A 17,466-nucleotide genomic window follows, 5' to 3' on the forward strand; every position below is an offset into this window, starting at 1 on the left:
GGTAAGTAATTTAATTTTCCCTTTCCCTCAAAAAGAAGAACTTGAGCACACAGTGTAGGCTTACCTCTGAGTTTGAGCCACCATCATATGCACTAGTTGCCAGCCGAGCCAAATTGCACAGATGTTGGAAGAGGTTGAGGCCAGTCATACTAATAGTTTCAGGTTTTAGCTGTGGCATCTAAATAAAACATGTTTTAGTATCAAAAATAATAAAATTCAGTGGTGGAATAGCTAGAAATTACAAATTTCAAATAGAAATAAATTACAAATAAAATTTGTTCTTGCAAAATATTACTGAATTGTATACACAATATAAATAATCTACTATAATCAGCTTCAACAATCCCCTTTTCTCTACCACTGATTTGGACTGTAATGATACAGAAGGTATAAAAATTAGTATTGTAACATTAGTTGCCTAACTTAAAACAGCAAGAGAATGTGCTGGCACATATGAAACTTCAGTTCAACAGCTTAATACATTTACAAAAAGTAGACAAACTGTGTAATATTGAAAAAGAACTAGAATGCTTAATTTACTGAATAACATAATCTATACTATACTATAGTCTATTGAAATGAATGGGACCCCTTGTAAAAAGCCCTACTGTGGCACATTCATACTTTCAGTGGATACATGGATGAGATTTAAATGGTACTCCCAAAGTGAGGTCTTTTTTTTCTTTTTTCTCTCTTTTTATTTTGGCAGGTAATTGTGTATCACTTGGGAAAATATAGTTTTGGTTGGCTTTTTTAATTGAAATGAAGTGCTACATAGCTTCAGATACAACACACAGGCTATATGCACAGAAGCACTGGAGTAAACATTCTTGTGAAAAGAATTCATGCCAATCCCTTCCCTTAATCCCTCCACAAAGAAAAAAAAAATCATTTACACAGCAAGTGGGGTCCTCCCAGAGTACTGAAGAGATACACTTCATAGAAATAATTTTAAATATTTTAAACTGTGCTGGTAAGTAAAGAAACTCATTAGAATTACTAAGGTTGTGATTTACTATCTACATACCTTTTCCAAGAAAAGATGCTTGTAAGTCTCCATACCCATAGCATGCTGATCTTTACTTCGTACTTGATTCAAGAACCAGTGTAGTGCATCATCATAACATTCAGAATCTTCTACTAAGCAGTGCCACAATATGTCCACTTGTTCTAAACTCAACCCTAAAGTTAGGGAAGCATTTTTAGCTATTTCAGTATATCATCAAATACATGGCAATATTCTACAAAACCCAAGAATGCACACAGAGAAATTAGAAAAGGTTTTGTCAGGACAAGAAGTTTTCAGAAGCAGCAGAAGAAAAATGCATCATCTGCCAATGACAAATCATAGACTTTTCCCTTTTCAGAGCTGACAATCAGTGAGTTTTTGGTTGGTAGTGATGTCCGTTAAAATTGTGTATTTTAAAAATGACATATTTAATTAAAATATCACTGATTATTAAGAATTATGCAAGTTTTACTGTGAGGTGCTTCTCTGGTAAGTTAAACTAAAATACTTACTGAAATGATCTGGTGATCCTAGAGTTGAAAACACGCATGTCAGGAATTGAAGACGAACCTGAACTTCTGCACTGTGACTGTATCTAAAATTTAAATTTGTATAAAAAAGAAAAGTTATTTAACTGAGCAATATTTAATTTCTGTTCTTTCATTAATGCATATGCCCCTCAACAGTGTTATTTTTTCATATAAACATTTCTATGAACATCCAGTCCAGTATATAGCCTAGACTCCAGTTATATACATTAAAGAACCACATCAAAAAAGTGAAATGAGAGAACATTCATTAGTAGATCAGGTGAAGAGTTTAAGATTTTTTTTTTTGCGTGTGTTTTATTTTCATACAGTCAAATGCAGTATTTTGTCATTAGCACCTTGCAGGAACTGAACTTATTTTTTCCTAATTTCTTTACAAAAATATTTTCACAACCTACATAAAACTATTGACTTTACTTCCATTTATAAGCTTAATGGTTAAAGGAGTGGAACAGTATACTGTCTTGCATGAATTTAAAGCAGTTCACCCCACTTTCAAACAGCTTTGGAAGTAGTTTCTCATTAGAGAAATGTTCAATATAACAGTATATAATGAATTAAAAATATGTCAAAACCTGAACAATCCAGTCCTCTGAAATTGAGGAGCTAGAAATTGTATCATTTCTTAAAAAAACAAAAACAAAAACAAAAACAAAAAAAAAACACCTAATTTTAAGCATATATATTGGAAACTGGATGAATTTTGAAACAGAAATATTCGAGTAATAGTTTCATGATATAACAATTTTAAATTAATTTGCATACAAAAAATCCTTGTTTTATCTGTAAAGAAACATTGAACAATGTCTAACAAAGATGACACAAGAGTACAAAAGTGTAGTGGGTTTACGTGGCAAGGTTTTGGTAGCAGGGGGCCATAGGGGTGGTTTCTGTGAGAAAGATCTAGAAGCCGCCCCATGTTTGGGAAGGGCCCCATTGTTTTCCAGATCTGAGCCAATAAGCGATGTTGTTTTGCGCCTCTGTGAGAGCATATTTAAGACAGGGAAAAAACTGCTGCGCCACACAGCAGCCGGGAGAGTCAAGGGAGTGAGAAACAGCCTTGCAGGTGCCAAGGTCAGTGAAGAAGGAGGGGGAGAGGTGCTCCAGGCGCCGGAGCAGAAGTCCCCTGCGGCCTGTGGTGAGGACCATGGTGAAGCAGGATGTCCCCCTGCAGCCCATGGAGTACCACGGTGGAGCAGGGTTCCACGCTGCAGCCCGTGGAGGAGACCACGGTGGAGCAGGTGGCCCTGCACCGACGGAGGCTGCTGCCTGTGGAAGACCCCTGCTGGAGCAGATTCCGGGCCGGACCTGTAGCCCATGGAGAGGAGACCACACAGGAGCAGGTGATCTGGCAGGAGCTGCTGCCCGTAGGGGAGCCAGGTTGGAGCAGTTTTCTCCTGAGGGATGGACCCCGTGGTACGGACCCATATCTGGAACAGTTCTGGAAGAGCTGCTGCCTGTGGGAAGCCCACGCCGGATCAGTTCATCAAGGACTGCATCCCGTGGGTGGGACCCCATAGCACAGGGGACGAGAGTGACCGAGAAGGAGCGGCAGAGAAGAAGTGCTGTAGACTGACCATAACCCCCATTCCCCCGTTCCCCTGCGCCGCTCAGGGGGAGGAGGTGGAAGAGGGTGGATGGGGGGGGGAGGTGCTTTTGGTTTCTTTCCTTTGTTTCTCACTTCTCTAGCTTGTTAGTAATGAGCAATAAATCTTACTATCTGTCTTCTTATGCTGAGTCTGGTTTGCCCGTTACACTAATTATTGCGTGATTTTCTCATCCTTATCTCAATCCTTGAGCCCTTTTCACATATTTTCTCCCCATTCCTCTTTGAGGAGGGGGAGTGAGAGAGCGGCTGTGGTGGAGCTCGGCTGCCCACTCGAGCAGAACCACGACAAAAAGTTACTGCGTTTTATTTTTGTTTTTTTTTTTAAAGGAAAAGTAAACTATTTAAAATGCAACTACATTCATAGACTTTTCTCTCTTTAAGCATGTAATGCCATTACAGAAATTATTTACTTTAAAATTATGCATCAGAAGCACCAGAAGAAAAGCAGAAAAGATATGTTTAAAAACATAAAGTATCAAACAGTCAAAGTCTGTTGTGCACTTACAACGTATGTTTGTGTCGTCCTTCCCTGACTGCCTGGATGTAGTGTACCAAATTATCAAAGAAAAGTTTCATCATGTTAAGTTCCTTTTCTGCCCACCTGTTTCAATTCAGAAAGCAAAAAGCATTAGGACTTGTTTAAAAATGCCAGAAAAGCCACAGGAATTAGACAGCTATTACAGGAAAATGCACAAAAATAAATCAAATGTTGCATTTTCCATTTACCATAAATTCAAGTTTCAGTACAGCACTCTCTTCTTTATTTACATCCATAAGGCTCCATAACAGAGTTACGAGGTCAGGCACACAACCGACAGAGAACTTTCCCTTTGCAGCCCATGAAAGCTGTTCCTAAAGGCCCTAATTTAGCAAAAACCCACGCCAAAAATCAGAACTGGGTTCTTCTTTAAATGCCACGTCAAAATGAACAAGAAGGATTGCTAATAAGCAGTGTAAATTTTCCTAGAAATTCAAGTAGTCCAATTCTCTACAGTTAGATCAACTAGCTAAGTTGGTTGTTCTAGTAAGCAATGCTATGCTACGTATTTTCACATTTGAAAGGTTTTCTTACAAACCATTTTATTACCTAGCTGCATTTGATATACAATCAGAACAGAAGCATGCTGATCAAGTTATTGCAACCTTTCACAATATGCTATTCTTGGATGTCTAGTACTGTCTGACAAGTCTTTGACAGGGTTTGGGGGGAAACAGTTAAAAAAAATTAGTCTTCACCTCAGTTACGACAGCAGAGCTTATAAGGATTAAAAGTAGGCCTGAGTGATTAGGCAAATTCATACAACTAGGACAGATAACAGACATGATAATCGTAGGTCATTGTTAATTTGGATCACACTAGAAGAGCAAGGCTCAAAGCAGTCCTCCAAATGTCATCACCTCTGCTGGTTTAGTGTGTTTGTGGGGGGGTATACTTACATTGTTATCCAATGTGTATCATAACTGCTCCCAAACTGTTGAAACGTACCAAATAACTTTGGAAGAAGACGAAGTGAAACTACTACTGATCTAAAGGAAAAAGGAAAGAATCACTAAAATGCAACCATTAAAGTATTTAAATTATATACGTATACATTCTTATTTTTGATGTTCATAATCTTTTGAAATTTCACCAAAATGGGTACTTTTTTTTTTTCTGCAAACAGATGAGACAGCAGAAATCAATCTCAAACTGTCAAAATAGACTCAATATTGCCATTTTCAAACTGTACAATCTCACAGTTTTGGCTGGTATTAAAAGTTATCTAAAGTCAGGGTACATCTTCATCCTCCAGCTGCTACTTCATAGAAATTAAATCTCACAACAGACTTGATGGGTAAGAACTTGTCTGTTTCTCAGTCACTTAAAGGTAAAATCTAAATATTCAGCTCAAAATGCTTATGCTAAGGCACTTGACTTTGCACTCAACTGCTTGAGAAAGATGTGAACCCAAGTTTACCAAATGGTGGGAGGGCAGCAAGCTCTGGCAGAAGGGAGAAAAGACAAATGCACAAGATGGGAAATTCAGGATGCTGACAGAAAAGAAAAATGGAACATCAGACACATCCATAGCACTTTTAAAACTACTTTTATACTTCAACTTTTGTCTGTTTTAAATTGACTTCCTGTAACATTAAGTAACTGGCATATTCAACTTGGGTTTCTTATATGTTGAAAAAAGATGAACGTAAAAACAGATAATTTAAGTTACCTGTTGTTTGCTAAATTTTCTAAGCAGCCTTCAATAAATCTCATTCGAATCTGTCTGTCAGTGAACCAGCATACTAAAGAACAGAGCAGCTTCTCTGCTTCATTTATTAACCCTTCAGAGAGATGAATCTACAGCAAATAGAAAGAAAGGTCACTGAATAGCATATAATTTATTTTCTTTTAAAAAAATATTATTTTCTTGTATTCAACTTACTGCATCTTCATCCTGGACCAGATCCCACAAAAGGGTATTTCCTTTCTTACAAACATTATCCAAATTAATGTCCGTCACCGCATTGCTATTATATTGATGTTTATGAACTGCTGGTCCTGAACAAAATATAAAGACCATTATTAAATAAATAGAAGATTAAATAATAGAAGCTAAACTGAATATTATTCCCTCAGTGCATGAAGAACATGCTTTACTTATACATTTGGCTATTTAAAGTGCATACAATAACATTACAGTTGCAGATTTTTTTCTGCATATGATTTCATTAAAAACAAAAGACAAAACATTATAACCATGCAAGAATTTGACAGGACAGTTCAGGTAATATTTGCATTGTTTTTGGCTAGCTGCAAGTGCAAAAAAAACACTACCTAAGAATTGCAGATGCAGGTGCAATTGCTTTTTCATTTGATTAGATTTAATTCATATAAACATATATGTAGTTATACATAATTCTTAGCACTGTGGACTGAAGGGAGGTATCTTTTTAATTACAATGGTTGGAAAGTAAAAAGCACATTTCAATAAATTCCTCTCATACCGCATGATATTCTATATCTAACCAAAAACCAGGAAAAAAAAACGCTATTTTTACATATGATAGAGTATTAAAGTGCATGATTTTAGAAACTCATCATATTTTCATGAACAGGGATATACGTTTTCCTTCTTGCATGTGGTCACAGCTGGCACCACTCATTTATCTACTATTTGATACTATTTTCATACTGCAGCAAGGTCAAGTAAAAATTTTAGAATGTGTGCAGAACACTGTAATCATTTGCACGTTCAAAACTAGGTGTGTCAAAAGTAATTTGCCTCATGCTCAAACAGTAACTCCAATCTCTCTAAACAATATGTATAAATATATATGTATAATATCTATGGAAAAATGATGCCAATTTACAAAATATTTTAAATACAAAGCTTTTTAAATACATCATTCCAAATTTTCAGTGTCAGGCTGAAATTATTATTCAGTTTCAGATAACAAGAAATACTATGCCTGAGGAACAAACACTAAACCGTGTTTCAGGAAAAGATATAAATAGTACTGGTTTTACTGTCTGCTGGAAGATAGCAAACATGGTTCTCTTGGACCAGTGAAGAAAAACATCAAACCCTTCACTAACCATACACCCTGTTATATTTAAAAGGAGGATAACACAGAAAACAAAGCTGTCAAAGCAGCATATGGAAAGATACCATAATTCTTATGGAGCATTACAATAGCATATTAAATTACACCCTGAAGAAAAGTAGAAGATTTGGCAGTGAAAGATAAAATTGCATAAAATGCCCTTTAAGGCAAGCTCCCTCAGATATCAAGTTGTATTTTAACTCATTTTTCAGAAGTTATCCGTTGCATGGTCCATTATGGTTAATTCATTTAAGATGATAAATGTATGAAATCACAGTGAGATCCACCCACCAGAAGAAAAGTCACATAAGGTTTCAGGGAAAAAAATACTCAGCATTTCTGTAGCACTTTTCTCTTAATTTCAATTAACTGATTTGGAAAACAAACAAACAAACAAAAACATTTCTTAGGCTTCTTAGTGCCTTTAATTTGTATTAAAAGCTCCAGTATTTTATTTTTTTTTTAAAAGGTAAACACAGTTACATATAATGTGATACAAAATGAATGCCTTGGAAATTAATTACTTGAAACAGTAAAATCTCTGTAGTTAGTCACTGTGGTTTCTTTGGACAACTACTTTTTCACATACAACTTCACACATGTATGGTTAAAGTAATTTGATTATTCAATTTATTATTATTTATTTACTCTTCCATTGAAGAATACTTTAAAATTACATGAAACTGAGAAGTACAGACAATGTTTTTCTGCTTTCTTTTGATTACTCTTACCTTGAGTAAGATGTTCATGATAGATAGAGGCGAGGTTAGGAAGATGCTGCTGGAGATGGGATGTTAGCTCAGCATGTGAATTAATCTGTACAAGCTCTTCTTCACAGCCAGACTCTTCCCCATCAAAATCTGCCATATTTTTCTCTGATTTTGCACTGACTTGAGAACTACTGCAACTGACATCATCTGCACTTAACATGTCATCAACCATATGTCTGTAAAAGAGGAACATTAGAACAGATAATATCAAAGAAAACTTTTTTTACAGTGGACTAATTTGATAAATGAGAGTTAAAGCCTTTACTAGAAGGCAACTGAAACATTACGATGTAGTCAAGTTATTCAATGCGTAGCTTATACATGTATTTCAATACACAGCTAATATAATCCAAATAAACACACACCTCTGTAAGCTAAAGTCGGGATGAAGCATTTGTCTAAACAACAGACCTTTATATCAATTTGAAAAACAATTATAGATAAGCCGAAGGTCTCACTATCATGATAACTGTGTTGACTTCTTTAAGCTAAAGAACAGCATTTTACAAAGCAACATTAACACTGTTAAATATTATCATACTGATTCAATCTAAAAACTTAATTTAAAAAAAGAAAGACTTTAATCACATTAACCAAAAAGATAACTGTATGATTACTTGAGATAACTATCTGTCAAGAAAAATTATCCCAAGTATAGCAAAACATCAACACAAATTTCTGATCAAACCAAGTATTTTGCCACCAGTTTTATTTTTGTTATAGGAGGAATGAGGAGACATGTCAAGCTACCTACCCATCATGGTGATGGTGGTGGTGGTGGTGGTGGTGGTGATGCTGTGGACCAATGAATTGCCGACAGTTAAATAATTCATTTCCAATAGTTTCCCCCAGAAAGTCCCCTGTATGAGTTATACAAGAATCTTGAGACCCTTGTGAAATGTGAGCAGTGCTCATTTCCCCTGCCATGTCATGCTCTGCATCCTCAGCATGGGAACAGGCATCTAGCATTCTAATTCGATTATCCACTGGTGTCACAGAGTCAGTATTAAAAACATGGTCCTTTCCTGCCCCATTATTTGCACCGCTCCTCTCTGATGCCCCTTGTGAATCTCCCAGACAAATGCCTGTTTGAGATTCCAGTTTCCTGCTCCGTAGATCTGTGCTCCTACTGCTTTTTTGGGGATTATGACTCCTATCCTCTTCCTCTTCATCCTCCTCTTCTTTGAGGGCTTCAATATCTGCAATGTCTTCAGATTGCACTTCACTGCCAGGACTTCCAGCAGACTGGCTTGCATGACTAGAGTTGGCCTCATTACTGGATCCATCACTGTGGCCACTGCTACTACCAGGACCACTACTGCCATCTTCACCGCTGTTTGCTGTCTCATCAGAGCTTCCTTGCATGGACTCCTGAAATGTATTTATTTTTTTTAAGATTGGAGGAAAAATAAAACACCATTGAAAATGCATAATGAACACCATCATCACTCAAATGCCATTCTTTGCTTATAAGGAAATGTGTCAGCAATGCAAGTTTTCATTCACTTTCTCTCAGTTTGGTTGTCAATAACAAAATACTCCAAGAAAGATAAGGACTTAAGAATTTAATTTTTGTATTACCTTTATGATAACAGATATACTCTTTGAATGTAAACAGACGGAGTGACACTAACACAAGCAATACATCACGGAATCCCTTATGAGATGAATCTCACTTAAATACAATTAAAACCAGGAATTCCCTCCACACCCCCACTTTTTTTTTTTTTTTTACAGAGCAGATGCTCATAGGCAAGGTACAATACAGTCTGTACAAACAATGCAGAACAGAAGCAAAGATTCTAGCTATCCACTGTTCTGCTGCAGATAAGCATGCATGTTATGTACCTGTTCAGCTTTTGAAACCATTATGGGAAAAAAAATAAATTCCATACCTAATATCAAACAACTCAGTAACAAAATTCACAGAGTAAGATTTACACTCTTACCTCCGTATCTGAAAGTCGCTGCTGTACATGTTTTGTTCTGTTAATAAGCTGTTCTTCCATTTCAATATCACTGCCTCCACTCTGATGGGTGTCACTGTTGTCACTACTCTGAGGGCTAGCTGCTGGTGACCCTAATGCAAAATGACAGTTCCCAGTTACTTTGTGCTATATATTAATTGGAATGTAACAGCATTACATACATCTGCCTCATAAATCTGACTTGTTACATGCATCTGCTCAACAGCATTCTAACTGTGAACAGTTGAACAAGGGACACAAGTCAAACAACCCAAATACTTCAAAAATAAAAATTATTTTAATACTGTTCATTGTACAATAAAATTTGTGTTCTGATGTCTCTTTGTGCCAGTATCTAACACAGATATATCAATTGGCTAGGTTCTATAATAAATATAATTTTCATTTAACTCTCATAAAAAGCTCAGCTCTCATAAATAAGCTCAATATGAGCTAGCAATGTGCGCTTGCAGCCCAGAAAGTCAACCATATCCTGGGCTGCATCAAAAGAAGCATGGCCAGCAGGCTGAGGGAGGTGATTCTCCCCCTCTGCTCTTTTGAGACCCCACTGGAGTTCTGCATTTAAGCTCTGGGGCAGAGGTTTGAAATTAGATGATCTTTAAGGTCCCTTCCAACCCAAACCATTCCGTAATTCTATGAAAATATAATTTCAAACTTGTAGTAGTTTTTTCCCTATATTATAATATCAAACATATCAGATTGTAGTGTACTTCTAAAACTATACTTACAAGGTGAAGGGGCTGCTCTTCTGAGCTCTTCTTCTTCTAAAGGAATAAAACAGGATGGAAAAACAGGTTACTAAAAATCTTTTTGCCAGCATATAGTTGTCCGTGATTCATAAAAATCAGCAGTAAGAAAAGGAAGGGGAACTACAGTATAATGGCTTGGCAGCACCTTTGGTAATGACCATGGGGAAATACATAGTTAAGTCAAAAACAAAACAGAAATAGCATGTAATACCATAAACAGGGTAAAAAATAGATAAAATTTTGTATGATATTATGTATCTATAAAATTATAGATGCTCATCAGAACAGAAATAGTTAACTGATCAGTAATAGATCATCCTTTGATTTAAAGTAAAAATATATATATACTAATTTATACAAAGAGAACTGTTCTGAAACAAAAGGCTTTCCAAACTCATTCACAGTTTTAGTGCTTTCATCCTTAGGCTGCTTTATTTCACGTTCTGTTTGAAAAATATGCCAGCATTACACCCTTCATTTAAAAATGAAGTATTTTTAAATATTTTAAGTAAAAGGTTCTATACAGCCTTAATGTCCAAAGTCAATGAGGAGACTATGAAAATTAAAAATTTAGTTACCATATTAATTGGAAAAAATACGTACCTTTTTTGTTTCCCATTGGTAGATTAGTACTGAGTAAAGATGCAAAAGAGCTTTGTTTTGACAGCTGAGCCTTAGCTGCTAGTGCATTATTCCACAGTGCTTTTATAAGCATTGATGCCAAATATAATGTCTGTGAACAAAACCAGATAACAGTGCCATGAAGAAGCAGTAGGTTTTGTATGCAAATGTACACTGCTAATATTTCTGTGTGCCAATACTACAGTTCATCAAAATAAATGCATCAAAATAAACATGCACAAAATTAAGAAATATTGTGTGGAACACTTACTAACTTCAGAAATAATGTTAAAATACTCTAATGGTGGTTATTCAGTTCTCCAAAGCCTCAGAAAGAGACTAATTCCAAAGCCAGAATGGCCTACTTGAAGAAACATTACAATTTTACTCATATACGTTCCTCTCTTATGCATTAGTGAATACTACTTGTATGCAGTCCTTTAGAAAGACAAACATGTAACAATGAATATACTAAAATAACTTCTTGCAGTGATTTTGTTCATCTTTACCTGTTCCGTGTGAGCACTTGGATGAAGAGTTGAAACGAGGTTAAGAAGATGCCTAAGTGGGACAGGGTCCAAGTTTTTGATCAAGGAAGGAAATAAATCGTGGATGTAACGACTGCAATGCTTCAGCTACAAAGCACAAACAAACAGAAAATAACAAGAACAGTAAAATAGTTAGTTATAACAGTTTCCTTGATAAAAAGATGGATAAAATTGCAGCAATTATGCACCATCTTTCCACAAAATATGAGGAAACATTTGTCCAATAATTCTAAACTACATCAGATTTGCAATTTTGATTCAACTGAATTTTTACATTCAAAACCAGATGAAGTTCAGTAAAATCATGTTACAACTACCACATATTTTCCTTAGTTCCGGTTCTAGGAGATCTGGTGAAAATAACTAACGTTAAGTTTGCATTTTAATGTAAATAAAACACCTTGAATATTACAGAAGTTTAGATATCTACTTCAATCCAGAGAAGATATTTTTTTGTCAAAAAGATAGCTAAAAAAATGAAAAAAAAATTGAGGCCTTTTATTCTGAAGATGTCACCCTTCTAAACAACATTAGAGGTTTAAACCCTTTACAGGAATTAATCTGGACGTACTTAATTCTGATATCAAACATGAATTTTGAAAATATCCATACATTAAAATAAGAATGCAAACTGTAAAAGAAATTATCACATTTGATAATTATATTAAGTTCTAATAGTGTAGAAGAGAAAAATTTAGAGCTCTAACACTAGTGTGAACTACTATAGTGTGAGAACATCCAAGAAGATAAATGATCACTTTAAAAATATAACTGAAGTAATTATTAATCTGATACAGAAAATATTTTGAGCCTGTTGGAGTGAATGCTATTAAAATGAGCATTTATTAACATTCCTGCTGCATTTTATAATGACAATGGACTACAAAGTTTTCAGTATGTTCACGGTAGTAGTATTTGAATGAAACAAATTAGAGACGAACACCATTGAACACAGGAAAAATAAAACCTTTCAAACTGTAACTGGTTTAAAAGTCTGTTCCCTGCACCTATTTAAAAAGACCAATTTTATTTTGCTGACCTTCATTTTGAGTGTAATTTTTATGAAAAACTGACATTGAAACCTTGAGGTTTCTTTCTTTTCCAAAATGGGCCTGTTTCTGTTTTGTTTGTTTTTAATGAATGATAAAGGCAGAATGAAACCAAGGAAAACATTTCCACAGCAGAAAATCAATATATCTACTGTATTCAAATCTTCTAAAATAAAAAATAAAATAAAATCCAAAATAAACAGTGTCACAAATACACATTCAGATTAGTAAACAAATATATTTTTCTGAAGGAAAAAAGCCTATCAGAGTTTCCAGGTTTACCATGTGAAAAATAAAATCTTTGTGCATTCTGTAGACATCACCACCACCACTAAAGCACGACTATGAAATTCACTGCTGTAATTTTCACTACCTTGTCCCCACCAACACAAACTGAAGAGGAATCTATACTACATAGGAGCAAAGCAATTTACCACAACAGTAAAAAAAAAAATTACATCTACTTTAGATTCTCCATCCCTATCCTTAGTGAAAACACCGCGTCTGCAATAAACAACTTCATTTGTTAAGTGCATAGAAGTAGCTTAGGAGAATTTTGCAACTAATGAAACAAAGTAATTGTGTCAATTACTAAGATCACAATTTGGTGAGCTAAACACTAAGACAAACACAGAGTAAAATGCAAGAAACTCAACTTTATGAATGTAAAACAAAATTAACTTGCCATTTTCTGAGTTGTTTTGTACCACTCCTGCAATTACATTTAAAAGTATAGTATATACCTGTGCTGCAGCCCAAATACAGTCTATATGTTGAGTACTGAGTCTCCCTTCAGCTGCAAGAAAATTCAGAATCACTTGGCACTGTTTGATGATCTGCAAAGTGAGAACATATTGAGGAAAGATTTACTAGAACAAGAAGTTACTCCTCCACGTTTATAGTAAAAATAATAGGAATAATTTTATACAAACCTCAATATGTAAATTTGGTCCAAAAATGTGCTCAACTACATTGTTGCTGATAAGCCAGTCTGCAAGCTCTTTTGCAATTGATCTAGAGATGAAAAAGGAGCAGAAATATATGTAAAATTGTATTTCTATAATGCACATACAGGATTTTTCCCTAGTACAGCATGTATTTCAAATTAATTCAAATTAATATGTGTAATTGTGGCAAACATACACAAACTTTTTGAACACAAAGCATTCAGTCATTTAAATGTTCTCTGTATTTTTTTGTTCAAATGGAAGACAAATGCCAAACATCAGTTCCCACTTATCCCTCTGGATTGTTAGCAAACATGTAAACAACAATACTACGATTGTTTTTTTTTTTAATTGAATACAGTTCAACAGACCACCTGCAGACCACTTCCAGAGACCTCAGAGGTAAGATTTGATAAACACTGCTATTTGACCTGTTTATCATGAAATCGCAAAACAACTATTGAGTTTGCAAATGTAGCAAAAGCTGAGAGCGACGGAAATGGTTTTATAAGAAAAGCACTTGAATATTTTTAATTCTCTCGAGTAAATAACAATTCATATAGTTTTAAAAACTTATGTGTTACATGCTCATACTCACTCACATGTAGCGTACAGATACTTCCAAATTTTAATTTTGTTTCAGCCACAGCAGTAAGGGAAGTTCACCTACTGCCAAATTCATAACCAAACATTCAAACAGAGCAGGGCAAGGAAGCCGAATTTTCCAAAATAAAAGTTGAACTTCCAGAAATAGCTGCCCTGTCTGGAAACTAGTGCATAAGCTCCTTTTTATTCCTTCCTTTCAAGCGAACGTTTGTTTATCCAGATTTTGGCACCAGAAGCAATTAGAGGACATTTCAGTATTTAAAGCACAGCCTCTCGTTTAAATGGCCCTGGAATAAAAGTGCTCTGTTTCACAAGGAGAGGAGGGGAGGGAAGGGGCGTCTTAGAGGACTACAGGAAGAATATTTTTACCACGACTATCTGTGCAGCATTTATGGTCACTGTTATAGTCAGGATTGCCAGACTTTATTATCCACAATAATAAAACAGGATTCTTTAGGTAAAAAGGGATTGCCTTTGTAAGTTATCCAAGCAGAATTCACATTTTTGGGGCACAATGCCAGTTCTACAGTTCTTTTAAAGTGCTTGATCACTATGGATGAACTCAAGAGCAAAGTTCCTGTACTCAACACCATTCCTATACTATCTACTTCTGTTCTGATTCCAGGACATAGGGAATCAAATGTTCTTTTGTGAACAGTTAAGAAGTAACTGGTTTACAAGACCTAACAATTTACCAACAGTATCATTTATGATTTGATAATAAGTTCTTGTACTGTAAAGTCAGCATGGGTATCTGCTCAAAAAGGATGAAAAAGATAAGCCAGGTCTGTTCCACAAAATCAAGATCTATTTCACTTCCTACAACCTCATTTCAAAAAAAAAAAAAAAAAAAAAAAAAAAAAAAAGGAAAAAATAACTACTACCCCCAGCACTTCAAAGACACCCACTCCAAACCAAACTTTGGAGTATACATTTTACGTACTCATTCAGAACTTGGATTTCTAACAAAATCTGAAGAAACACATTTTCACGTGGGTGTAGTGATCCTGCAGACTTTACAGCTGAAGTTGTCATTCATATGAATATATACTACCAGTCTCCTTTAGACACCAAAATGGCTTTAAACAATGCTCTTTTCCATCTGCCTCCATGCAGAAATTACCATAGTGGCACTGCCGCGGTAGGGAGTTTTTCAGACTGCTGGTAGACTTTGTATCAATTGCAAGGTCGGGATAAAAGAAAACAGAGCGCTCTCAGATAGATTTATTTACAAGAAGTGAGCAACCAGTTTAATTCCTTTGTTAAAGAAAATGTTCTATCCTCTGTTTCACATACAGTCTTCATGGTAGCAGAGCCAACCACCACACGGATTACATTACCTTCTGGGAAGTAATAAACCTGTAGCGTATAAGCAGTCATAAAGATCTGTGACGGAATTCGACATCAAATACTACAATTTGTCTTAAATTACAATTTCCCAACCCATAGTCCTGAAAGCTGAATTGAGCTTGCAAAAACATTCCCGCACTTACAGCCTGTTTGCCCCCAGCTCATTCTTCTTGCTTGATATTGCCTTCCCCTGCTGTGGGCAGAAGGGCTCCTGCTACGTGACCACCATATAGCCAGAAAGCACCCGAGTTTGCATTTTGCTCATAGAAAAGGTACAGATCTGGCCACATGACTGAGCATACACCCGCCTAGATGCAGGAGACCTGAACGGAGGCATTTCTGGATATGTGAAAAAAGTCATCTCCATAAGAGGCAACTATGTTAACACCAGTCATAAGCCAATTTAAGTCTTAATTTTGTTCCAGGACCGCTGAAGTTTCTACTTGGACCTGAATTTTCCAACCTGCATCTTTGAGAACTGATCCTAAATAAACACTTCTAGATTCAGCACACATTGCCAATATGAAAGGACGTAACTACTCGGGGTCTATTTAAGCTGAATACTCCTGCTAGTGGCACAATGTCCGTTAGACATTGTATCTGGAGTTGTATGTTGCATTTTGGCTACTCTAAAAGAAAGAATAAAAACTTCCGTGCAGAGTGAGCTCCTACATATTTTATTAAATGCGTATGACAATTCATCTCTAATCAGCACATTTTTTTCTTTTGAGAAATAATGGATTATTCATCTGAAGGATCAGTACCTTTTTTAACATGTCTTCTCAAAAGGCAGAAAATTTTCTTATTTTATTAGTGAGCTAGACTGTGCTAAAATGACATCTCAGATTTCTGAAAGTAAACATCCATTTGATATAGATTTATTGAGGATGACCAAGAACAAAAGGATCCTTGTGAAAGACAGGATGCAGCTTTTGTGTTTCCCTGCAAGAATTGTTCCTACAAGAAAGTTTTGCTGAAGGCACACCGATCACTAAATATATTGGGTTTCTGAATGACAAAGCTACTACCAGCACTATTTTGTTCTCTGCTATACTGAGAAATATATTCATGAAAGTGGAATCAAGAATTTACCAAGAAAAGCTCATTTCAGTGTAAATGTTGTATGTCAGACTTCCTGAACACTTCCTTTTCAGAAAAAGTTTTTTTTTATCTATTGGTTTTCCTCAGTATGTTTCCTCACCTTCAGAGTGAACATCTCAACTCACAAGCAGCTTCAGAACTTCACACAGGCAAAAAAAGCAGGGCAACCCAGAATTACTTTTTACTACAAGAATTAAAGCATTATCTCCTGCATTGTTCAACACGGTTTCATTTTGGCTTTCAGCTATTTTAAAATTCCTTTCATGTAAATCTGTATTCTTCAAAATTCAGAAGTACTTTTCAGAGCGATTTGCAAATTATTGTCTGACTATTACTATACAATAACTCTATGAGTCAGGCAATTTAGCAGGAACTAAATTTTCAGTGAAAAGATGCTCAAATTTTCTTCTAAAAAAGTTCTTGAAAAGGTTTTAGAATAATTTTCCTCTTCATACAAAGGTAAACAGTGAAAGACACACATCATGAAGGTGTGAAGGTGCTACAAGTGAAGGTAGCAGCCACTCCAGTTTAATTGTCTCTAAATCCTTTTCATGCTGGAAAACTACACAACGTATTAGGGTAGATGGTCTCCAGACTTCATTAATTTCTCCCTATACTTTTAATAGAATTCATAGTCAATCCACATCTTTCAAAACTACCTGGTTTAGATCCAAGAAATTAAACTTAAGCATTTTTGACATTAGTTTCCCCAGGCATTCCATGAGACTTTGGGAGAGGAAGCAAAGTAATTTCTGATATAACTGGATGTTTGTGAACTGCATTTATGAAAGGTGAGTGTCAGAGCTTGAATTCCATTCATTACTGTAAATAAAACTATCCAGAAGGAAACTACAGTGTGCACATTTTCCTGGTAGCTCAAAGAGTGTCTCCCTAAAGGAGGACTGGGTTAAAGTCCTAGAAACATTTTAATCTAAGGCTGTGGCGCAATACTTGGTAGCCACATGATCACCCAGATCCAGGAAACA

General features: G+C 35.6%; 1 protein-coding gene across 11 annotated transcripts in view; it reads right to left on the reverse strand.

The window, feature by feature from the left end:
- USP34 (ubiquitin specific peptidase 34) overlaps nucleotides 1–17,466 on the reverse strand; it is a 127,223-nt gene that overhangs the window by 61,556 nt on the left and 48,201 nt on the right. For all 11 annotated transcript variants that reach the window (XM_072035232.1, XM_072035233.1, XM_072035225.1 and 8 more), the window contains 15 exons: nucleotides 13,409–13,490; nucleotides 13,220–13,312; nucleotides 11,389–11,514; nucleotides 10,862–10,991; nucleotides 10,238–10,273; nucleotides 9,471–9,601; nucleotides 8,276–8,892; nucleotides 7,483–7,697; nucleotides 5,590–5,705; nucleotides 5,377–5,504; nucleotides 4,604–4,693; nucleotides 3,672–3,767; nucleotides 1,522–1,604; nucleotides 1,028–1,182; nucleotides 65–178 (listed from right to left, as the gene is read on the reverse strand). In XM_072035232.1, coding sequence (XP_071891333.1) covers nucleotides 65–178; nucleotides 1,028–1,182; nucleotides 1,522–1,604; nucleotides 3,672–3,767; nucleotides 4,604–4,693; nucleotides 5,377–5,504; nucleotides 5,590–5,705; nucleotides 7,483–7,697; nucleotides 8,276–8,892; nucleotides 9,471–9,601; nucleotides 10,238–10,273; nucleotides 10,862–10,991; nucleotides 11,389–11,514; nucleotides 13,220–13,312; nucleotides 13,409–13,490 — 2,212 coding nt within the window. The remainder of the gene's footprint in view (nucleotides 1–64; nucleotides 179–1,027; nucleotides 1,183–1,521; nucleotides 1,605–3,671; nucleotides 3,768–4,603; nucleotides 4,694–5,376; nucleotides 5,505–5,589; nucleotides 5,706–7,482; nucleotides 7,698–8,275; nucleotides 8,893–9,470; nucleotides 9,602–10,237; nucleotides 10,274–10,861; nucleotides 10,992–11,388; nucleotides 11,515–13,219; nucleotides 13,313–13,408; nucleotides 13,491–17,466) is intronic.

This window comes from Anas platyrhynchos, chromosome 3 (assembly GCF_047663525.1).
Source record: "Anas platyrhynchos isolate ZD024472 breed Pekin duck chromosome 3, IASCAAS_PekinDuck_T2T, whole genome shotgun sequence".
Taxonomy (NCBI): domain Eukaryota; kingdom Metazoa; phylum Chordata; class Aves; order Anseriformes; family Anatidae; genus Anas; species Anas platyrhynchos.